Source organism: Cydia pomonella, chromosome 2 (assembly GCF_033807575.1).
Source record: "Cydia pomonella isolate Wapato2018A chromosome 2, ilCydPomo1, whole genome shotgun sequence".
Taxonomy (NCBI): domain Eukaryota; kingdom Metazoa; phylum Arthropoda; class Insecta; order Lepidoptera; family Tortricidae; genus Cydia; species Cydia pomonella.
This window is the reverse complement of record NC_084704.1, coordinates 5,490,046-5,515,506: the sequence shown is the minus strand read 5'-3', so window position 1 is coordinate 5,515,506 and position 25,461 is coordinate 5,490,046. Positions and strand designations below refer to the sequence as shown.

General features: G+C 37.7%; 1 protein-coding gene across 1 annotated transcript; it reads right to left on the bottom strand.

Annotated features, from left to right (window-relative positions):
- Window positions 1-441: 441 nt before the first annotated feature.
- LOC133531993 (trafficking protein particle complex subunit 10) lies at window positions 442-25,310 on the bottom strand. The gene is made up of 15 exons (XM_061870465.1): window positions 25,006-25,310; window positions 24,713-24,924; window positions 24,165-24,557; window positions 23,501-23,800; window positions 18,777-18,980; window positions 17,826-18,064; window positions 17,255-17,437; window positions 16,672-17,106; window positions 15,670-16,153; window positions 14,985-15,170; window positions 12,517-12,747; window positions 11,752-12,015; window positions 10,958-11,039; window positions 9,375-9,497; window positions 442-5,819 (listed from the first exon to the last, which is right to left on the bottom strand). The coding sequence occupies exons 1-15, from the start codon at window positions 25,067-25,069 to the stop codon at window positions 5,686-5,688; spliced, it is 3,534 nt and encodes a 1,177-aa protein (XP_061726449.1). The 5' UTR covers window positions 25,070-25,310; the 3' UTR covers window positions 442-5,685.
- Between the last annotated feature and the right edge of the window lie 151 nt (window positions 25,311-25,461).

The window sequence follows — 25,461 nt, the reverse complement described above, 5'->3', positions numbered from 1 at the left end:
CTATGGTCGATATATAACAAATTGTGTCAAAATATTTTCAATAATGTTAACATCCAGAGAGGAAAATGAGGACTACGTTTGTACAGTCAGCGTCAAATACTTCGTAGCAGTCAAAGTGGCCAAATACTAAATATATGGTGTACCGAACTATTTGGCTACTTTGACGACGACTACGACTACGAAGTATTTGCCGCAGACTGTATGATAAGGCGATTTCACGCGGGTCCTCCTTTTTCGTCTTAAGGCTAGAAAGTAAGGGTTCTGGCAAATAATCGAAACTATTTTTTTAACAATAAACATTATATTGATATTCGTAAGTTATTATACATAGTATGAAACATAAATACATCTCCAATTATACATTATACGTCTATATACATTCCTGTCGTCCAGTACACATTTCTGTAAAAAAGCCATTACATTGTAATATTTCGTAGGTAGACATTTTGCATGCTCTTATATTAACCATTAGTTTGCAGCATTTTCAACAGTTATTCTTTGGATAGTTTAAAGAAAACCATAAAAACAATTTCGGTTGCTATGTTCTAAAGCGACTAGCCTACTCATACGACTAATATACACTGGTTTAATTATATAATATCCAACCAAATATAGCACTCATTATAAGGATACACCTATGTCACCTATTACAATTGAATTAGATAAAAAAAAAATGTTTGTTTACTTTAATCAATTCAATATTTCATATTTGATTAGGGAGGGTAATTTAAACATAATGAGTATTCATATTACCACGACGTTTAAACATGTTATCTGTGTTATAAAGCATCTAAGAATAATTATAATTATAAATACGAGCGAGTGCACTATACATGGTTTTGATATAAGTATGAAATAATACACTTTTCATGATAAACTAAAAATGGTTCAATACTAGTATATCCAGAATCTTTTTACTAAACCAAATAAATCTGCGTAGACTAAACACAACAAGATATACAAAAACTACCTAACCTAACATTAACCTGCCTAAAAATAATAGTATGAAATTAAACAAGGTATTGCACATATTGAATAACACCATCCAGGAGTTTTCATTACAGCAATGTAAACCTTATTAGTACATTATAAGATTGTATTTACAACGACACCATAATGCGAATTTGCAAGAGTTATATAACAAAAGAAAATCCAATAACTTATAATAATATTATTGATATGAACATGCAATAAAGATATAATAATTAACCTGTCGTCTACCTAACTAAAAAAACACCCCTCTATCTACTGAGGCCGGAAATTACCGGCCAGTAGTTTGTGCCCCGTACGTGTTAATTACGGAGATTACCGTTCATTTTATTCGCAGTCGAAAAGCAGTATTATTTAAATCGAAATAAAGCTGCTTTTCGACTGCGGATTTCAAATATGGAGTGGCTCGCACGGGTGGGGAGAGAATATCCGAATTTGGTAGACGACAGGCTAGTACAGTAAATTAGCAGCACCAAATTAACTACCAGTATGTACAACTTAAATTTTAAATTAGCAAAGACGAGAACCTGGGACTAGGTAAAATAATAGTCGTTGTCAAATGTAATGGCATTTCGTTGAAATAAAAGGTGGAGTTACGAAACTTAAAAAACACGAGCCCGCCGCCAAAAAGCCGCTACAATTCAATCGAAATTACGAATTTTAAAATGACATGCTTAAATTAAATGAAACTTGGCATGAACATTTTTGCTTAACATATCCAAAAATTTATGGGCCCTGCGGTGGCAGCATGGTTCCATTTTGATCACTTGTCACTATACCCGTCACTTTCGCGCTTACATACTTGTTAGAACGTGACAGCCATGGTGATAAATGATAAAGAGCCGACCATCTTAGTCCTACTGGAGGGAAAGTGCCTTAAAACCTTAAGCTAGTTCATTTTACTAAAATAAACATTCTTTTATTTTAAAAACAAACAAATTGCATTCAAAGATTTACCATTTTGGCATGATTTTTTAAGTGAATAGCTTTTTTAGACTAAGCAGGTCGTTATTCAGTTAGCTTAGTTTGAGTAAAGGTCCGACCATACCGCTGCTTAAAAAACGGTGACGTTACGGAATCGCGGACGCATCGTAAGCGTACCGTTTTTATCGCATGCTCCACACACCGCTGGTTAAAACCCACGGACGGTGCGGCGCAGTGACGTGTCGTAAATGTCACGTGTTTAACGCAGGCCCTTTTCCAACACATCCATAAAGAGCACTTTTGTAACAGCTATTCGAGTATTTAATCACCTTCCAGCTGATGTAAAGGCACTCGAAGGTAACTGATTCAGAGTATCATTGAAAAACTGGTTACTCGATAAATCATTTTATAGTCTAAAATAATATTTTGAACATTAATTGGTATGTAATTAATTAACGTTGCATGTTATTAAAGTTAATTTTTATTTATACCACGACGGGGCAAACAAGCACACGGCCCGCCTGATGGTACGCAGTCACCGCAGCCTATGGACGCCTGCAACACCAGAGGTGTTACATGCGCGTTGCCGACCCTCTAAAAACCTGTACACTCCTTTTTTGAAGAACCCCATACTGTAGACCCTCGGAAAAACCTCGGAAGGGAGCTCATTCCACAGCTGGAGCGTCCGCGGGAGGAAATTCCTCTTGAACCGCACAGTACGCGACCATTTAGGTTCTAAGGTGTGTTGTGAGTTTGTTAAGTTTAGTTCATAAGTTAATTAAGTTTTGCATACCCGAAATGGGTAACTGTTGAAACTAATTCATTGTATCAGGATTACTACCTACAAATGTACACGGTACTGCAATAAATCATTCTTATTCTTATAGTAAATTTATAAAGTTTACGCCACGTCACTGCGATTCCGCACGGTCACCGTTTTTTGTTAAGCAGCATGCGATAAAAACCGTACGCTTACGATGCGTCACTGAGACTAGCTTACACTTACTAGCAGAATGTATTATGTATACGGCACCGCGATATAATATATTCGGTGGAGACATCCTGAAAGAAAACGCACTAAAGGACGGCGAACTTAAAGATAACCTTCTGTTCTGCAGGAAAACAAAAAGATTTGAGGAGAATAGTGTGGGAATTCCGCCGGGACAATAACCTGCAGCTCCAACCTCAGGGAATTGGGCTGAATGAACGCAACACATGATCGACAGCCCGCCTTTTTCCGGCCGGTCGTCCCTACACTACATCAACATCTACATCTGCGTCACTGTGATTCCGTAAAGTCACCGTTTTTTAAGCGGTGTGGTCGGACCTTAAGACTACCTACTCCTATTATCATTTAGTACCATCAAAAAAGACACTCAATATGAGCATTTGTATACCTTATCATTAGGTATATTTTCGAGTGTCCTTGTTAATGTACCAAATATTCCAACTACTCCCAACAACATCAAATACACAATATCTAGTACGTAACTACGTAAGCCCGTATTCTAATATCAACTCTTATTCACGACGATAAAGCTCATTTTTAAATAATTGCAGGTGTGGGTACCATATACTAAAACCCTGTCAACCATATCCCGTGTGAGAAAATATCGATATTATTTATAGTAGAATATGGATGCAGGATTAATGAAGTCCACTGGGGTACCTAAGGAAGGTCTGCCGATATCCCAATCTGATCACCAATGTAAAGGGAGCTACGACTACGCAACTTATCGACATTATAATCGGTACGATAAGTTGGTAGTACGTTAATTACATCAGAAGTAGTTGTTATATATTTTATTTTCATCGTACACAAGGAAATTAGATCAAAATAGGTAACCCAGTTGGTATAAAATTTACAATATCTGTGAATTGTGTAAAACGTATAATATAAACGACACTAAAAAAAGAAATAGGATTAGGGTGATTTCTTATTATTACCTCCTAAGTCCCAGAACGATTTAGCCAGTTCATAATTTAAGCCTTCTCTTATTCCATTATAGTTCAAAATTCGATTTGAATTTGTCCTTTTAAAAGGACATCGGGACTCAGGAGGATGGTATGCTTATATATTAAAGCTAAGGAGTGATGCGTTCACAGGACTCATTTCGTTGAGTTTTAGAAGCAAATTTGATAATTTAGGTATAATTTTTTTGGAAGCTTGTAAAAGTACAATTTTATGAGTACGTCTATAAAGTATAAACACACGTTATAGTTACATGAAACTTTGAATTATCACATCGATTCCATGGTCCGATTCCTTACATATTCTGTGAAAATTTCTATATTAAACATTTATTATATTACTTCGATTATACATATTACTTTTATGAGACTGCATTATTTTATGTGTCGTAGACACAACGCTAACATTTAATGCACATTTCATAATTTGGAGTTATTATTTAACCTTTTAACCGCCGTAGTCTGATATATAAGAAGTGCAATATCCAGCTCATTTCACCGCTGTCTGATAAATAAATAAATATTGGACATTCTTACACAATTGACTAAGCCCCACAGTAACCTCAACTCAACCCCAACCCCCTCAACCTTGTGGGTACCCAGACAACGATATATATAACTACAAATATCTGTATCTTCATCACACAAATCAATGCCCTTACCGGGATTCGAACCCAGGACCATCGGCTTCATAGGCAGGGTGTTACTTCGTGTAACTTCGTACCGGCGGCCACACGAGCGCGCTCAGTGAAAAATTCTAAGCGGTTAAATGGTTAAAAAGAGTGGGCAATAGCATGGAAGCCAATAGTTCCTACATGTCCTCATATCTAAATTATTACTTTTCGATGACATTTATTTCTAACAACAAATACAGATACATTCATTTTACGTTCTTTATACTCTAGTATATGTTTCCAGAAAGATTGTGTTAATTATATTGAACATAAAAAGTTCATTTTCCCAAAACGAAAAAAAAAATGATATCAGCGGTATTCAGGTAAGGTCGGACTTAAATTGATGACCCATCTACGGTTAAAGCTAATTTGGTTAGCAATAGTAACGCTATGACTTCTCCAATGTAAAGTTAACCCTAAATGGCTTAACAAATAATGTCCATGACTGTACAGTCAAGTGCAAAAATATGTATCGAGAGAATCGTCTCATAAATATGGTACTACGCTCTTATTACACTGGAATAAGATGCTATGGGACATATTTTTGAGTAAGATGTGTACACCCATATTTTTACACTTGACTGTAGTCATAAAAGTACAATAACAAAATACATAGCAGAATCCCAAAGCAATTTATTGAATAAAAATTAGAGTTTACAGGACACCACAATTGTTTTCAGTCCTGATATTTCCAATGAGGCATTTTTCGTTCATCACAATTGTTTAAGCCTGTATATTGGGAGTATATTTTCCATCTTATTTTGAACTTTATTTTAATGTGATAGGGTTCAATTTTGTATAATTTCTCACTAATGCCTTATAAGGGGTCCTCATAAAAGTTGCAACTGATATTTTACTTACGCGTTCCAACTGACGACTCACGGTCACCTACAGCCGTTATATATACGCCGCAGAGTTGCTGACAATATCGGAACATGTACTTACTTTGCTACAGAGCGAGCTTATACTACGTCGGTGGCAAACAAGCATACGACCCGCCTGATGGTAAGCAGTCACCGTAGCCGATTGGGCACCAGTGGGTCCCCCCGGCTAGCGTAGCTAGGCGTGTTTAGATATTGGTTAGCAATGAGTTTCTCTTTCAAATAGTTTCTGTGAAAGCAAGAGTTCAGACGGGCGGTTCCAGGTGCTCCTTGGGCGCGGAGGGCAGCACGTGCACCTGGCGCGCCTTGCCCGCGTGGTACACCTGGCCGGGGCTGAACGGCTCCAGGCGCGGGTGTGCTGACATGTCTTTCTTCGGATCTATTGAAATTAACGGGTTATAGGTTAGGTTGATTTTACTGAAAAAGGGTCCATATTATACAACTTGTGTCATACTCATCATTGCGCATATAACTGAAAAGTCATATTGTGTCATCAATTTTTGGCCATAATATGTGATGAACTGATGACATACATAGCAGTTGTCATATATTTTTTGTGTATACCTAACGAACCTAACCTAAAATTTTATGCGAATTAAATTTATGACTATAAAAATTATGAGATAACTCATTTATGACAAAAACCCAGTTATGCTCAGGACAAATTCTGACTAAAGATTTTTATGACTTACAATTTTATGTATAAAATGTAATGACAATAAAAAATATGACAAAAGTTGTTATGCGACCAGAGGGAGTCCCATTGAAAAAGGTTAAGATGAAAGACCATTGGTTAAGTTAAGTACAGGTGTTAAAAATATCATTATCATATTAAACGTTTACCCAACTCTTAATAATAATTTAATTTAAAGATAATAATTTATCACGCAAATAAATTACTATCGTAAAATATTAAATAACTAAGATATAAAATAATGTTTAAGAAAGGCGAAAAAAAGCTCTTAGTTGAGTTGAGTAAACTTTTAATTATAATAATGATATTTGCTCTGATTAAAACAAACAAAATGACTATAAAATGAATTACGATGTGAAAAAAAGTTAAGTAATATTATCAACGAAACAATATAAACAAATAATACAAACATGCAAAGATCGGCTGTAAAATCGATTCGACTAATTCGTTAATAATCGATAGATTCGACAAACTACCCAACTAGCAAAGTAGTCATATAAGATTGAGCTTATTCAGCTAATAAATCATATAAAAGTCATGTAGACGTGAATTATACAGCACATGTCATATAAAGCCAGCTTATGCAGCTTTTTAGTTACTCAGCATATCAGTCATGTAAGCAAGTCGAGTAAACGTTTACTCGACTTGATTATATGACTAATAAGTCATATAAGAAATGCTGAATAAGTCACTTTTTTACGTGGCTTATATGGCTATTTAGTCGAGTAACAGTGACTTATATATCTGACTTACGACATGTCAAGTGCAGTCGAGTAAAAGCAATGTAGTTTGCTATTATATGACATCATGTAACTTATACAGCACAATAGCTATATATGTTACATGCTGTCATATAAACGGGAATTATAGAACATGTTATATATGAGTATCTTAGTCAGCGATTTAGATATTGCTGAATAACTTACCTCTACCTGATGCTCATGTGACTATTTGGTCGAGTAATGACATTTTATATGCCTTTATTGGAGCAGAATTAAACGTAGTCGAGTAAATGATACAACTTTGCTATTATACCACTATTTAGTATAAATGCTACCTTTTTATGACTGTTATAGCTCTTAAACATCATTTAAAGACATCCGACACGTTGTTTGGATATAAACATTTAGTATATGAAAATGGACTGGATTCAATGGAAAAACATGAAAAAGACCGGTGGATACAAGAGGAAAATGAAAAAGAAGCGGCAATCTATTATCACCAATTTAAAAACTACTCTTACGCAAGGAATTTCGGTAAACCGAAGTGAAGTGACAAGTGCCTATTTTTCAAGTGGTTCCGTAGAAATAACAAATGTGACCGAAAAAAAAACTAGTACTGCAGAGTCGGAAAACATGCACGTTGATGTTGGTGGCGTTGTAGAAGATAGCTCCGTACAGGAAATGGAACTGCAATTCAATGCTGATGAGAGCAGTGGATCCGAAGATTTGGATGATTTGGGGATGATTGTCAGTATTGTCAGTATTCACACAAAACTCACATTCCTCTAATGGATAGTGATCATATATAGCGTACTCTGAACAGTTTGGGCACCAGAAAAAAATGGTGTCGTGTAGATTTTTTATATTATTGTCCGATATGATAAAATGTGTGGGATCAATTGTCAACGGGGACGTTGAGTATCCGCATCCAATACACATCGAAGACAAAATGAAATGAGTCTCGCTCCAAGGCCACTGTACATCAGTATCACTCCACAATTGATCTTCTTTTCTTAAAAAAATAGTCCACATCAGCTACAATGACCATATTTCACGGTGCTACTTGTCTCTAGAAATAAAATACTAAAATCTGTAAAAAAGGTTTTTTCAGAAACTCTAACGAACCCTAAAATATGTCCGACAAAATATGTATAATGGCGCTTTGACCGCTAAACTTGCTATATAAGATGCGATTATATAGCTTATAACTGGATAAATGCCGTATAACCGCGGCGTTCAAGAAAATCATCAATATTAATTAAATTTATATTTAATTAACTAAGAATTATAGTGGGGCATTAAATATTTACTATTAAACATAGTTTACTTCATCAATAAACTTACCTTCGCAATACATTTCTACCATACGCCGACGTTATGAGCATTCTTAATAAAAACATGTAACATCATGGCTGACTAATAAAGAAAATACTTACCGTCAACACTCAACTCGCGCGTGTAGTATCGAGTTATATTCTATTGTTTAGTAGCCTAGGATGCGATTACTCCACAAATATGTCATATAAATGGAAGTTACAGATCAGTTCAGTCATATTTAAGTCATGTAATTTGCTAGTATACAGCTAAATTGTCATAAGATAGTCACGTCGGTGGTTATTATAAGATCTATAAGTGGCGGTGGTTGCAGTTAAACAACTTTTATATGACTGAAATGCTGAATAAAATGGGCCCAAATCGCGTCATATAAACGTAATGATTTCGTAATGATGACTAATAGTAAGAGCTAAAAGGATACCGCAGAAACGTTGCCGCAACCATTATATGACGAAATTTTGCTAGTTGGGTATACGTCTTAACCTCATCACTACAAACTTCATAATTTTATACATAGGGATACGCGGCCGGCAACCCCGTTTCTCGCCGAGATTTGCATAGTGCTTTTCTCAAACTTGCAATGAAATAATAATAAAAAAATAGGATGATGATGATTGTATCATGTCCTAATGTACTGTGGGACTTAGTAATTTGTGTAATAAATTATTACTAATAATGTCCTATAATATTTATTTATTTAATGTGATAGGTTATTCAGTGTATCGGGTTTCAAAGCGGAACGAAAATTTGATTATTTTTGGAGATACAGCCCTATAAAGATTTCTGCATGGCTGAAAAAAAATATCTTTATAGGGCTGTATATCCTAAACCGTGCGTCGTAGCGCAAAAATAATCAAATTTTCGCTCCCCTTTGTAACCCCGAAGTAATATTAACAAACACAAAAAGAAAAAAAACCCAAAAAAGACAAAAAAAAAAGAAAAAAAAAACATAATGGCAGAATTTTGCTTATGTTATTTAAGGTTGAATGCCAACACGTGCCATAATTTGACGTTTAAAAACAAAAGAAGGTTGCCTTACAGGCCTAGGTGTGTAAGGCTGTATGAAATTCCTTTACATATCATCATCACTCATCGCACCTGATATGTGGTATTTCCGGACCTAATTTGAAGTAAGTCATGCCAACATTACATTACAAGTTTAGTTATTGAATCAAATGAGTACCTTTGTTGTTGTGCGCGATGTATTTGGAGAGGCGCACGGCGGGCAGCGGCAGGTAGCCGGCGCCCAGCGGCATCACGTCCAGCGCCACGCTCGCCTCCGCGCTCGACTCCAGGGATATCACGCCTGCAAATATACTACTTGGTACAAGCTTTTACTTGTGTATTTCATTGTTTTTATTGCTTTATCTACACACATATCATAAACAATAATAGTAGGTAATTAGGTACCTCATAAGTACTAACATTATGCGCCCTACCCGGGTGTCATGTACTGACTACATTCAACTAACATCTTCTGTAATGCACATGACTTAATGTTGAATAAATGAAATGAAACCCTCTATGATGCCTTTTAAATCCGTAAATAATGGCCAGCATTACGATAAACTGTTTTGTCACAACAAATTTCTTATTTGTGATAATGTAGTTATTGCTTCGTAACTATATCAAAATCGATTTGGCTATGCATTCAAATTTGGAACATCTCTGAAAAAAAAGCAATTCGATTTGACCTCTATTCTAATATCAGTCGCGATGTTTTTTTGTTCGAAATGAAATGTCAATTGCATACAATTTTGACATATCTCGCATGTTAGTTTGTATCGAATACTACGGAAATAGGCCCCCGACTCTAGTTTGTCTCTGAATTAAAAAAAAAAACTACGAATGCGTGACATGCGTGAAAAAAGTTTATCATTTACCGCCATTTGACGTACAGTTGAGTTTATGAGTTTTAACTTTTTAAGTATAATATGATATGTTTTGTTGTTTTAGCTACGGCCCTGCACTGGCAGCATGGTTCCATTTTTATCGCTTGTCACTATGCCTGTCACTTTCGCACCTACCCACTTGTTAGAACGTGACAGGCATGGTGACAAATGATAAAGAGCCGTCCATCTTAACCCTACAGCGGCGGCATTATGGTTCCATTTTTATCACTTGTCACTATGCACGTCACTTTCGCACTTACACACTTGTTAGAACGTGACAGGCATGGTGACAAATGATAAAGAGCCGTCCGTCTTAGCCCTACTGGTCGTGTTTCGGAGGTTCAACGGCAAACTGCGGAATCCCACACTAGAGCAGCGGATTCAACGGAGCCACGCCGTTCTGTCGCCTAATAGTACATTACGATACAAGTGCGAAGAATAGGAAATTCGAAACGAGTGGCGATAAATTAAAACACGACCGAAGGGAGTGTTTTAAATCGACACGAGTTGCGAATTACCTATTCGCACATGTATCGTACAACGTTTTACAGTACATATGGCCCTTTAAATGTTCGACACAGTAACGTAATATGCTACTTCTCGCACTAGTGCTATAAAGTAGCCCCATATGTACTGTAAATAGTGTTTCGTTTTAAGTTTATAAAATGTATATCTATGTTAGTCTATAAGGAATTTATAATATGGGCATTGTTTGAGTCAAATTTGAAATAAATAAATAAATTAAAGAGCTAATAGAGGAGTTCCAAGTCATATTGGAAATTCACCAGTAACGATGTGATACCGATACTTATTTTGTAGTAAGCAGAAATATCTAAAAACGACACCGCAAAGGTTAGAAATAAAAGGACCTTACCTGCAGTTCTTCCTAATACAGCCCACATAGTTTGGTCGGCTAAAACCTCGTACATTAGAGATGTGTATTCCGTTTCGTTGACCTGAAAATGAATAGCACAATTATGTTACAATGTCTCGTCTATCCAAGCAAAGCAGAAACTATAGAAGATAGGAAGTTGAAATTTGCACATCAGCAGTGGCAGCATGGTTCAATTTATATCGCTGTCATTTTCGCACTTACTTACTTATTAGAACGTGACAGGCATGGTGGCAGGCGATAAAAATACGACCGTGCTACCGCCGACGGTTGCATTAATATTCAGTGTTCGGCCAGAACCGAACCTTCTGCTGTACCGAAACTTTGGTTGGACCCTACCGAAAATGCAGATTCGGCGGGGCCGAAGGTTCGGCAGTTTTATGCCCGAAACCGAATCTTCAGCCAAAACTTGCGGAAACTGATACTTCGGTCGGGCACTATTAATAATGTGAACAAGAAATAAGAACAAACAAAGTAGGTAGCCAGTTAATAACCAAAACTCGTTGCTACCCCATAAGTTGTGTGTTAAAACATAGGTACTTAGTATTAATTTTAAAATATTTTTTATGTACCAAAAAAAGGGGAATCGGGTACCTGGTGTAAAATGCGGTACTTATACCTTATTATTATGATGTTAAAATCACTTTTAGCCCATCAATTTGTCCTTCTATAAGTATGGGTACTTACGGAGTTAAATTTAATTTTCTAAATCAGTCTGTTGTGCGCTTTATATTTAACTAGTACATTATATGTTGTCTACAGACAATAGTTCTTACCCGTTGCACACTAAGCTGCAAACAGCAAACCTGCGACGCCCTACAGAAATCCGACCCCTTGCTCGGCTCCAGTTTAGTCCTAATGACGAACAGCGTCGTACAGTCCTGTACGTCGAACGGGCACGAGAACATTCTAGGGGGCTCGTCCACGTCGACGGGCCGGTATTGTACCGTGAACAGCGCTTTCATGGGGCCCGCCTTTACTAGGGGATCTTTGAGGAGCTCCCACATAAAGGAGGCTGTGGTGCCGTCTGAAGCTACCATCTGAAATATAGATGTAATTTATGTTAGTTCAGAAAAATAGAAAAGTCTTATATGTGCTGCAGCTCTTCAAATCACCGACGGAGTCGCGGCTGATGTTCACGACGATTCATATTACAGCTTTTGAAGCACTTTAAGAGTTATTAAATGATTCATGAGATTTGTCTTTGGCTCGTGAACCTTAAAGGTTGAGAAAAGTGGTTCATTTGACGAGTAAAGGATCGGCCACACCTCTTTACGTAGCAAAATGTATGGCAAATCACTGCATATACGCTGCATGATGCATCAAGTACCGGTGTGTTCGGTTTTTTAGGACGACCAGTCCATTTAAAACAATATAGGAGCACTCTGTATAACTTCTGGTTTACTATGGGACAAATAAACTCTGTGGCCCTAGTTAATAAGAGTACAAGTCTACAAGTCTCGGGCAGACTATGCCCTTTTATACCTAAGCTGCGCGAGACTTGTACCCCTTTTCACTAGGTGTACAGAACTATGACTCACCATATCTTTGGCATTCTTGGGATTCATATCCGACACTGTCGTATTGCCGTCGCACTCCAACTTAGGGTCTGTCAGTTCGAACTGCACGAGATGGGCGACCGTGGACTTGAGGGTGACGTGTACGAATTTCCTAGTGTTGGATGTTAGAAGGCGCCAGGACGCGACCATGGGCGGGGAGAAGTGGAGGGGCACTTCCATCGCTGCTTCCCACCAGGGACAGTTGAGCCAGACCTGGAATATGATAAATGAATAAATGTACCGAGATCAAAGTGCAGATGCTTGTAATTTTGGTTAGGACAAAACTGCGTCGGAAACTATATCCACGTATACTTTAAAGCCGAAAAAATCAGGAACAAGGGGGACATTTTTAGGGTTCCGTAGCCAAATGGCAAAAAACGGAACCCTTATAGATTCGTCATGTCCGTCTGTCTGTCCGATTCTGTCACAGCCACTTTTTTCCGAAACTATAAGAGCTGTACTGTTCAAACTTAGTAAGTGGATGTATTCTACGAACCGCATTAAGATTTTCACACAAAAATAGAAAAAAAACAATAAATTTTGGGGGTTCCCCATACTTAGAACTGAAACTCAAAAAATCTTTTTTCATCAAACCCATACGTGTGGGGTATCTATGGATAGGTCTTCAAAAATGATATTGAGGTTTCTAATATCATTTTTTTCTAAAATGAATAGTTTGCGCGAGAGACACTTCCAAAGTGGTAAAATGTGTGTCCCCCCCCCCCCCCCGTAACTTCTAAAATAACAGAATGAAAAATCTAAAAAAAATATATGATATACATTGCCATGTAAACTTCCACCGAAAATTGGTTTGAACGAGATCTAGTAAGTAGTTTTTTTTTAATACGTCATGAAATTTAAAAAAAATTTTTTTTTTCATCATACCCATACGTGTGGGGTATCTATGGATAGGTCTTCAAAAATGATATTAAGGTTTCTAATATCATTTTTTTCTAAACTAAATAGTTTGCGCGAGAGAACCTTCCAAAGTGAAAAAAAGTGTGTCCCCCCCCCTGTAACTTCTAAAATAACAGAATGAAAAATCTAAAAAAAATATATGATATACATTGCCATGTAAACTTCTACCGAAAATTGGTTTGAACGAGATCTAGTAAGTAGTTTTTTTTTAATACGTCATGAAATTAAAAAAATATATATATATTTCATCATACCCATACGTGTGGGGTATCTATGGATAGGTCTTCAAAAATGATATTAAGGTTTCTAATATCATTTTTTTCTAAACTGAATAGTTTGCGCGAGAGAACCTTCCAAAGTGAAAAAAAGTGTGTCCCCCCCCCTGTAACTTCTAAAATAACAGAATGAAAAATCTAAAAAAAATATATAATATACATTACCATGCAAACTTCCACCGAAAATTGGTTTGAACGAGATCTAGTAAGTAGTTTTTTTTTAAAACGTCATAAAATTTAAAAAAAATTTTTTTCATTAAACATATACGTGTGGGGTATCTATGAATAGGTCTTCAAAAATGATATTTAGGTTCCTAATATCATTTCTTTCTAAACTGAATAGTTTGCGCGAGAGACACTTCCAAAGTGGTAAAATGTGTGTCCAAAGTGGGAAAATGTTGAACAAGATCTAATAAGAAGATTTTTTTTAATACGTCTTAAATTGTACGGAACCCTTCATGCGCGAGTCCGACTCGCACTTGGCCGCTTTTTTATAGTCCGGCAATTAAAGCATTCTTTGTCTCCGTAAAAATGGAGGCCTGTACAATTACAATTTTTTCAGCAACACTAAGACCTGTGTTCTGAAAAGTCGCAAGTTTGAGTCTTCAAAATTGTATTATAGCTCGCAGATGTACAGCTCGCTCTGCTTGATAAATTAATTGCAATTGTACGAACTCACTCAATTTCGTAGGTAAGTAGACCTGCTAGCATTAGTTACATTCTCGCGCGCGACTCCATACATCTAGCGCGACTTCAAGTATGGACTCGCGCGCGAGAACGCAACTTATGCTAAGCCGCCTGAAGGATATATAACTATATCTAAATATCGGTAAAGACAACGGAGTCTGAATCCTCGGCGAGTCGAATCAACAGGCCCGTTGGGGGTTCAAGGAGTGCGAGATTAATTCAGAAAATTTACGGAGACCCCAGAATCCTACATTTCTGAACGGAGTTCGGCCGGTTACAAAAGCTACAAAGTCCAACCTTTTGCCTAAAAAACTCACACTTAGCCATCATAACACACTGGATGTTCTTGGTCTTTTCCATCCAAGACTTTTGCCTGAAATCCTCTCTTTGAAAAGTTAGTATTAACTTGATCGGATACTGCTTTCTCTCTGCCGTTTAGTCGAGTTCCTCCAAGGTTACCTTGGGAAGCCTGCGAAGACACCATGATCCTGCGTTTCTGGACACTATGGTGAACTAAGCCACACTTCCCGGAACTTTTGCCTAAACACGCTACATTAGAACACAACTCACAGTATGCTCCTGGCTCTTCTCCTTCTTGGGCTGCAGGTTCGCGAACAGCCTGAGCGGCACCCGCGTGGTCTCGAACGGCTTGCTGGCCGGCACCGGTATGGACAGCTCCCGCGCCGCGCCGGCGTCGCCGCCACCGGCGAGGCGGATCACCAGCCCCAACGAGGTTTTTAGGAGGATTGTTGCGTTCTGGATGGAATTACATTTTGACATGGCTTTATAAACATAATTGACGATTACTACACATGCGACAAAAAGGTGCGTAGAATTTCGTCTTTTGAACTCTTGGAACTAAACACCAAATCGTTTTTCAAATTTTTGCCGAATCTATTCATTATCAGGTCATCGAATCTATAATTACATCTTGTAATATTACCAGGTCAATCGGACATCTCAGATGTCGTTTTAAAGACTGATAAAAAATATTTCAAAGGACTAATAAAAGCTCTCGACAAAAACTGTTTGCGCATAAAGGTCGTTGAGCCCCGGCTAATAAAATGAATTTCTCAAAATGGGTGAACAAAACATCATTTTCTTGTTCTTTATCTTCTTCCCTCGGAGTTAGAAGCTTAGATAGTAATCGATTTAGAAATAAAAATCTCTAATTCTTGGGATTAAATTACTATTAAGATTCTTAAACAAGTCGTGACAAAGGGCAAAAGTAGAAGATAATTCTTGAAAAACTCACCTCCTCTATATGCGAACTCCCACTAGTCACCACCAGCTCCATAGCATGCTCCAACCCAGCCACCAAATCCTTCTTAGGCTCTACCTTATTCAGGTACACATTCACGCCTTGTGTCACCACATCATACCCCACTTTCAAACTCGTCAGCACGTTGGACAAAAACTCCAATTTCTCTTCAACTAGCAAAGATATTTGACCAAGTTTAAATATACCTGGTGTTTTCGATATACATTCTAATGTAATCTCATTTGTGCCTGGCTTGAGAGTAAGATTATCGCATGTGAATGAAAGTTCATAGTTGCTTCTTAAAGTGGCGGACGGTTTTCTGTATTTGCTGCTGTCTGAGCGTTTGAGTGTAACTTTAGGGTTGATACACTCTACTGTGGCTTTTTGTAAGGATTTGTCTTCTTTGTAGTGGAGCTGCGAGGTTATGTGTAACGGGTTTAACAGAGGATTCTTAGGTTTTAAATCGTCCAGTCTTATACTGAAAGAAAAAAGTGATTTATACCCTATTTTTTACCTTTGGAGTGATTATTTCCAATAATAACCACTTAAACAAAAAAACGGTTTGGACTAAGACCTATCGACTGATATTCCACCTGTCGATTTTATATATTTTTTTGTTCACTTTTTGATTCATATATGGAGCATTAAATCAATTTTAACTTCTGAATCAGACCTACTTAGGTCTGATTCAGAAGTACATGGAAAAGGCATTTGGACGTTCTTACATTATATATGACAAAACAGGTACGAAGTGACTCTCTTCGTACCTTAACTGTAACACTTTGTTGTCACTGGACAATCAATAAGAACACCACTTGAGATCTTATATAAATCCTAGGCTCTACAGTTTTTTTAATTTTATTTCAGGTAAACCTCTGCAACTTACAGCTAACAAGACAAAGTGTTGCAAATATTAATTAATACATATTAACATTACAATGAATACAGTTAATTAACTGAACAAATTCAAAAGAAGTTGATGCATGTTTAACTTACCTTGTAATTAAATTAGTTAACTCGTTATCGCCCTCAGGCGCACTTTTCCTCGGCGAATTATTCTGCGATCCTAAATTATTATTAACACTTAAGTCAGTCTTATAACTTTTCGCCGGCGTCCTTTTCTCTGTCTGTTTATCCACATTAAACTTCTCTATACTAATCGCTGCGCGCGTACAAGTAATATCTTTAGGCATATTGCTCTCCACGACCAAGCGACATTGGACCTTATTGTCAGTGATATAGATACCACGGTCGGACGGCAGTAGCGTTGCTGAGACAATTTTGAAGCACTCGTTGAGCTCGGTTAGGACTGGTTCGGGTTTTTGGGAGAGATTATCTCGGATTGATTTCATCATTTCTTCTAAATAGAAGTTTCTGACTAGGATTTCTAATTCGGCAGTGCATGCTATTGTTGCAGAGAGCTTTGTGTATCTGAAATATAAGTATGTATCATTAAAAAAAAATGTTTCTACATCTTAGTCAAAGAATTATTAATGGCGTTGCACGGCTCCGTCTATTGCGCGGTAATTCTGAGTGAGCCAATATAGTATTTTTAATATGACAGTTAAATTTTCCTTACCTGTCGACATCGTCCATCTTCTTAGCCGCCGCCACCAGCTCTAGCCTGGTCTGCGCGGCCAGGTCTCGCCATCCCTGCTCCTCGTAAGATCGGAGGGCATCCATCAAGAAAACTACCGCTTTCTGAGTCTCGCCGAGTTCTGAGTAAAACGCGGCTAGATCCCGGCCGATGAGGCGCGCAAATCTAAAAAAGCGGAGATTAATTTAAAGTCATGGCAAAAACACATGTTTAACTTTACCAAAACAAATTTTATTGTCAATAAACCTGCGTCATTAGCAATAAAACAGGTGCCAAGAAAGTCCTCTTTCTTAGATTCCGTGTTAAAAATATAGGGCACTAAAAACTTTTTGACTATCAAGTTTTTCCCGTAAGCCCCTACTCCTACATTACCTATCATATTTTCTTGCTGCACAATGCCTCCTTCAGCCGGTCCGTTGGCGTCGGGTCCTGGTTGTTGGGTTCGCTGTCTCCCATGACTTTTGAAGACTAGGCTTTTACAATAGCTTTCAAGAATAAAAGCAGTATAGTCAACACCTATGGTTACTCGCGTAAAGTAAGTAAAAGAACATACCTTAACCTCCCTATATGCTTATACGTCCCCATAGCCAACTCAGCGAGCTCCAAGTAATATTGCTGAAAACTTGTTTTGCTGCACAACGCCTCCTTCAGCCGGTCCGTTGGCGTCTGGTGCTGGTTGTTGGGTTCGCTGTCTCCCATGCCGGCGGAGAGCATGACGACTAGGTGAAGTTGCTCGGAGGTCGGTTCAGGGGAGCCTGGGAGGAGGCCGCAGAGCTTGCCTAATTCGTGGAGCTGTGGACAATGATAAATTAAATAAAGCTTGACATTAGAAGGAAAGATGTAAACTTGTTATTTTGTGAGAAGATGTGAACTTGTTAAGTAGCTTTTGTTATTATTCTATCACGTCAACCAGCAGACAAGACAATAGGATTGCCAAAGAAAACTTTGTAGCCACAGTAAATTTACCGCCATCATTCGATACACGATTAAAACTTTTAGAACGCCATTTGACTTTGATCCTTATTTTTTCACTGATATGTGTTAAATTTGTTAAATATCAAAAAGTGGTGCCACTTAATAGACCAAACGCCAAAGGTATGGCATCATTTCGAGCGATGGCGCCCGTTTGACAACCTTTAGCCGATGCCCGGTAAGAAGGCGCCAATTTTTGATATTTAACAAATTTAACACATATCAGTAAAATATGCTATAAAGCGACTGCTATGTGAAGGGCTGCCCCGCTCTTGCGCAAATTTTGCGCATAGATGGAGCACGCGCACATGTGTAGTCAAGTACCAAAGTATACATTACTTTTTATTTCTACTTTGTCTTTAGCAACGTTGTGCAGGTGCCGTTCGCACTCCTCTCTGTTGGCCTGCGAGAGCCATTCGCAGGCGCGCAGGGTCTTGGAGCAGGCGAGCTGCACCCAGTAGGCTGCCGCGTCGTCTCCACACCCGCGCCAGTACCGAGAGTTAACGTATTGTTGAGACCATGAGAGATATACCTTGTCTTTAGCAGTGTTGTGCAGCGGCGCCTGCATGGCGGCGCACTCCTCCCTGTTGGTCTGCGAGAGCCGCTCGCAGGCGCGCAGGGTCTCGGCGCAGGCGAGCTGCGCCCAGCAGGCCGCCGCGCCGTCCACACCCGCGCAGCCCAGTAGCGAGAGCTCAACTAACGTGTTGTGGACGGTGCTGAGGCAGCGAGAGGCGATCTGGAACCAGCAAAAGGTGTAGCCTTACCTTATAAGAAATTACTTCAATATAACAATAGTCGCACCAACCATAATTAGTGGACTGATCAACCTCGTTCAGCAGTGTATTGTACAACTGTGTTACGTCCCATACAATAAAATGTAGCTAAAGTCAGACTAAACTAACTCTGCACGGCACTTTCAATCATTCACAAAGTGAGGACATGTCTTCATCAATGTCAAATTTCATACGTCAACGTTAATAATGACACTCCCTCAGTTTGATTTAATCAAATCGGTGCAAAGATAGCTTAGACGGACTCTAACGCTTTAACGGTGACAGACGATTTGGTACAAACAATCCCAAATATTGGAGTAGTGTGAAAATTTAAGAGCCGACTTTAACTTACGGCGCATGGTAGCCTCTTTATCGTCTGTCACGTTCTAACAAGTGGGTAAGTGCGAAAGTGACGCTAAAAACGTTTGGAGGATTTAACAACTGGAGAGGCCTCAGGGGTAAAATCTTAAAGTCGACTCCAGTTGTTAAATCCTCCAAGCCATTAGGGGTCATCCATAAATTACGTCACACTAACTTTATTTTTTTTTTACATATTTACCTAGTATTTTATCACAGCGTGCTTATTTGGCGCGCCATATGTTTTATTTCTTCAATCTCATGTTATACCAACTATTTATTTTATATATTAATCAAAATAACTCTACCCGCACGTCTAATTAACACTGCACGATTAAATCGCAGTGCAGAACGCAACTGCAGACTTCATGCATCTAGCGTTGCGTGAAAACGATAACTCGCACTGTCACAGTCGGGCAAATGTGTCATTGGCAGTGCAGGGATCATAGACTGCCTCATATGGACTACGCTATATATTCATATAATCAATACATCTTTGATCACGTATTGCCGACGCACCTACCTATTTCATGTCATCGAGTGCAGTCGGACAACACGACACACACGGGTTATTAACGAGCAAAACAACTGCAGCGGCTGTAGCACGGTCACATTTTTATCGCCCTGTCACCATGCCTGTCGTTTCTAACAAGTAAGTGCAAAAGTGACAGGCATAGTGACAAGTGATAAATATGCGACCATGCTGCCACCGCTGGCTTCGTGCGTCTACCGTAGCGTGGAAACGACAAACCGTACTGTTACAGACGACCGCAAGTGTCATGAGCAGTCATAGCACAGGCAACATAGACTAACTTATACGGGTTACTTTATGGAGCCCAGCAGCCTACTGGATCCGCCTATGCCCTATGACGCAGACTTGAATACACCACAAACGCTCATTTACTTTTAATATATTAGTGAATTAAAGCGCCGTAGTGTATTACAAATCGTTTATCTAAAACCGCACTCAAAACCTGTTCATCTGTTAAATTTATACCTAACACTCTGTTTGAAAAATACTCAGCAGTGATCCGCGATCCATGAGGGCGATTTTTGAATTTAGAGCGCTCGATTTCATGTGACTTCCATCAATACTATCTCCACTACTAGGCATTGAAATTCGACTAATAGAATTGAAAACGAGTGGTCAATACTAGATCCCCAATTTCTCTCGCTCGTATTTAAAAAATAATATTTCGCCGTTTTCCAGATTTTCGAGTGACTAAATCGAGCGCTCGAAATTCAAAAATCGGCCTCTAGTTGCATCCTACACCATTTTACTATACTAAAATACTATTTTTGATGGTTGTGACTTATTGAAGTGCAGGGGCCCCAAGTCACTTTTTAACTACTTTTATTACAAAGTAACATCCGCTTCTTTACAAGCTTTCATCATTGGTGATAGGGACCTTACGTAAAAAAATGTGGACGCAATCGAAATAAGTGCTCTCATACTAAATTAGTAAGGGTACCCCACCTGGTGATGGTGACCGCGAATCGTCGTATACGCATACGCTTCATCTAGGAGTTAATTCATCTGTGTCAGTAATAAAACCGATTAAACGACATGCGACCGAATTCCCAAACGCTACTGGCTACTGTTAAGCCTACTAAAACCGTTTGCGCTAATTACAGTAGGTAATTAAACTGCCTTTTTGTAAATTAAATGCTCTATTTTAATTTATAAATCAGCGGGATATTAACAACAATTAAAGTTAATTAATTAATCTTACGAGTCAAAAAACTAGTTCGAAGTGGGAAACCAGAAAATGAGTAAACATTAATTTTTGGGAAGGATTTGGCTACAGATTACAGACTCACTGACACCGGGCAGGCAAATGTAAATAAGGGATTGTAAAAATCTGTCGGGTTTTTATTTCAAGCGTCTTTTAACTCCTGTGTCGCCGACGGAAGACCAGCGCTAGCCCAGCCAGGCTGGCACCATGCTGATGAATCGGGACCATTTCGTGGCTTACCTATATAATGTTTTGTTACTTGTTGTTTTCCTTTTTTATTTTGCTACGAATAAAGCTCTCTACTCTACTCTAATGTTGTATGTATAACCTAGGCTCAAGTTGGATTGGAGCCGATAAAAAACACTTCAATATAATTGCGGTGTCCTCGTTTCAAACGGACGCGATATATATAAGTCGACTACATAATTAAAACTCGACTGTGCTGTGTCTATTTATTAATCCCCACTTTAATAAGATCTAACTAGTGGCTCTGCGAGCTGTAGACCTCGCGATGAGATAGATACCTAAGCTTAAAACATGCAAAAACAAAAAATATTTACTTCGTCGAGTCATTATCACAGCGTACTCATAATGTTCTTAAGTGCCATAGACCCTAATGGCACATTTGATTTGACAGAGTCGTGGGAGAGTTCCGGGGAAAAAGCATACTATTATATCTGCAGTTTAATAGTATTTATACCTATCCAGAAAATTTCTCTAACAATCCATCACGTGCAAAGCAACATGACTCATATCTCCAACCATTTAACATTTAAATACCACATTTTTCCGCAAATCAGCCAAGCAGCCGTCAATCTAGATTTACGGCCTCAATTCCAATCGAAAGTATACGTCGTGCGTATATCAACGCGATTACACACGATAATTGACTGGTAATGATGCGTCACGGGTGGCCGGCCATCGGGAATGAACGCCAATGTCTAGGTTAATTGGCAAAAATAGTGCTATATGACATGATTTATGATCACATCGTTAATTTAGTAGCATTTAAGTTAAAAGAGCTTGTAGGGTGGATTTAAGTATTTCCCAATACTACTAATTTTGGGTAATTCATAAAAAATAGTATGATGCATTGACATATATCTAAGGACGGACCTTACGGGTATTTAGAATGGTGCTAATTCTGCGGTGTCACTCACGGGTTCGAGCCAATCGCGCAGTCTAACGCAACTAGTTGCGACCAATCGCGTCGTGGCGTTAGACTGCACGATTGGCTCCAATTCGTGGGCGTGACACCGCTGTACTGTCCTCATTCTTATTCCCCTTGAAGCCCGTCCATAGATATATGTCAATAATATGATGGAATTATGGGTGACTTTTGCAATTACTCGACGTTATTAAGTACATCTTGGGAACAAATCACATTAAGTATTATTTAATTTAATATTTTGATTTGTGTTTTTAAGTAGGCACACTACTATGTATGAATTATAAACTGAAATAGATATTATACATAGTTCGTGTCATCCACAAAGACGCGCAGACTTGTCAAATCTAACCTTTAATAATATGTCATTAAGAGTCAAGGCACACGTCTTTGTTAATGACACGATCTATATACTAAATAAAAAGTGATTAAGCCCTCAGTGGTGGAGGCCGGATAATGAAGTATTTGGAACTGCCCCGATATACCTTATTAGACATTTAATGTAAAGATGATGGGTGAACTAAGATCCACATACCTAACATTCTCATGTTAAATAAAACTGAAATAAGCTATAAGAACTGCTTTAATTCAATTACTATATCAATGTGCAACATGTAATTATGATCAGATGCACTCATCTATTTCAAGGTTTACTTAGCAATATGATTTATTAGGTCAACTTGCATAAGTTAGTATTACATTTGGAAGTAGTAGTTGACTAGTTGTGATTAGTTATATGGCAGATATTTAGCTCCTTTTCTTTTGTTTTGATACCTCTTAATGTTGTAGCCTGAATTCAAAAAATAACTATGATAGCTTTAAAGATAGGGGAGTCTGAGGAAAATTGATTCTAGGGAAGACTTGGTTACCTTAATTATAAAACCATAAATTAATTGCCAATAAGTGAAAAAAAATATCCTAAAAGGAACCAATTGCTATAATCTTCTGATTTTGAATGTATAAGAGGTAGAATTGCTATTTTAAATATATTATAACTGTATAATCTAGGGAACCAACTCTCCTCATTCTCCTCTACTAAGTTGTCTAAGAGAATAATGGTATTTTCTTTAGTCTGTGGAGATTTATTTTCAAGTTACTTATTTTTAATTGTAGTAATATATGATATGATGTTACTATAAATGTTGTATTGACATGTAAAAGAGCCCTTGAGGCCTACTTGCAGAAAATTTTTTTGAATTTTGAATAATAAGTAAACACTTACCTCACAAGGTTTAAACATAAGCAGTAACATGGCACTTTGACGTTGAAACAAATAGCTTCTAAAGTCTAAGAGTGAAGCTTTCTTCTTAATAATAAGCTCCCTCAGATGCTGCGGCACCAGGGCTGTCAGTCTGACCGCTTGCCAAGAGGTGATGGGCTGCTTGAATGTGTCAAGCCATTTTGGACCCTCTGTCACATTGGAATTGAGCACAAATTGGGAGAACAATGCATCCAATTCGTCATATTGGACTAATGCTTCTTCATACAAACCTAACATTTCTAATACAAATGCTAGTTGTTCCTGAAAGAAGAAAAACGTTTAATGTTTCAATTACTATTTAATAAATATCTTCGCTGAAATCAACCGCATAAGGAATTTGCTACTTTAGCTAAAATACCTAAGATGGCAAATCCCCTAACTCCTCACAAGGAATTATGAAGTTTGCGAAATTAGTCTATGATTTGTAAAATTTTTAGTTACAGAGTGTCAAGAATAAAAATTAAGCACAAAGGCTTATAAATTAAGTATCATAGTGTTTTTCTTTTTATTTAATATGTAAAAAATTTATTATTATACATTATATAATAATAAAATTAAAGGTCTGAAGTTTTCTTATTGTAGGCACCTTGAGAATAATTTACAGGACATTGATATGATTTCTTACCTGTAGAATAAAATATTTACAAAAATCCCACTCTGGGTCATTTCTTTTCTCTCTCTGCTCCCTCATGTGCTCTTCGAACTTTATCAACGCCTTGTTGTATGCCACCAGGACAAAATGCCTCATCTTCGCCACCAGGGCCCTCCATGACTCCGCACTCCTCGCTTCAGACTTAATAGGATTAATTACAGACAAAAACCTATCTTCTGTCTGTTTTATGGCAAAATCTCCTTTTATTTTATCCAAAACTGTAGTTCTAGGCAGTAACTTATTAGTTTTCCTAATATCATAAGTTTCTACTAGAATTATCATCCAGTCTGTAATGCCTTTCTTTTCTAATTGCTTGAGCCATATTTCTATATCTTCTCTAAGTGTGGTCTTGTAATATTCTATATCCTATAGAGTAAATAATATCATACATAGTAATAAAAGAGAGTTGCTAAAAAAATTAAATAGTTTACTAAAATATCAGTATTTTTTTTGTATATAAATATGAATGTTAGGTATTTAACTTCACAATTAAATGCAGACTAAGAAAATAATTCACTTACAACACAGTCAGTCCAATAAATATGCAGGATTGGGCGGTTTAATAAGTTGAGCTCAGATTGCACTTTATCTGGATTATATTTAATAAATGAAGCTTCCAAGTAAACAGACTTTGTGACCCGGCCATAGGATCTCCTCCACTCACACGAATCCTGCGGTATCGCGGCCACGAGCGGAGCCTCTAATGTGCAAAACAAGTTCCAATCCCCAGCGCCTACAAAATAAACAGATATGTAAATATGGAAGCATCTGTACTAAAGTTCTCTCACGCAGGATTTGGTTTCAATAAACTTACATGTTACAATAGGTTTATTGGTCATTCCTTCGCGATTAGCTGGCGAATTATCGACCCCCTTCATTTTTCATTATCAGTGAAATCCCTCGGTTGTGCGGGCATGACACAAATTCTAAATTCCGCCTAATTACATACGAGTAGGAATCCACCCACTTTACTATAAACAAAGAATAACCACACTCATATGATTATTGTTTTTTTTCAGCGGTAGATAAATATAAACTGTAAATATTGAAGAAAATTTCAATATTTTTTACTCGTTTTGATTTCTTTTTTTACGATTAAAAACTGGATTTTGATTGTCAAAATCTGTCGCTGACTTGACAGCCACCCAACACGACAGTGACGTTTCGTTTCATTAACTCAAATAATACACCAAATTGTAGGAATGAAAATAGACTTGTTTCGACATTACATTAATGAGTTATATTTTATTTAAATATTAAATTATATTTT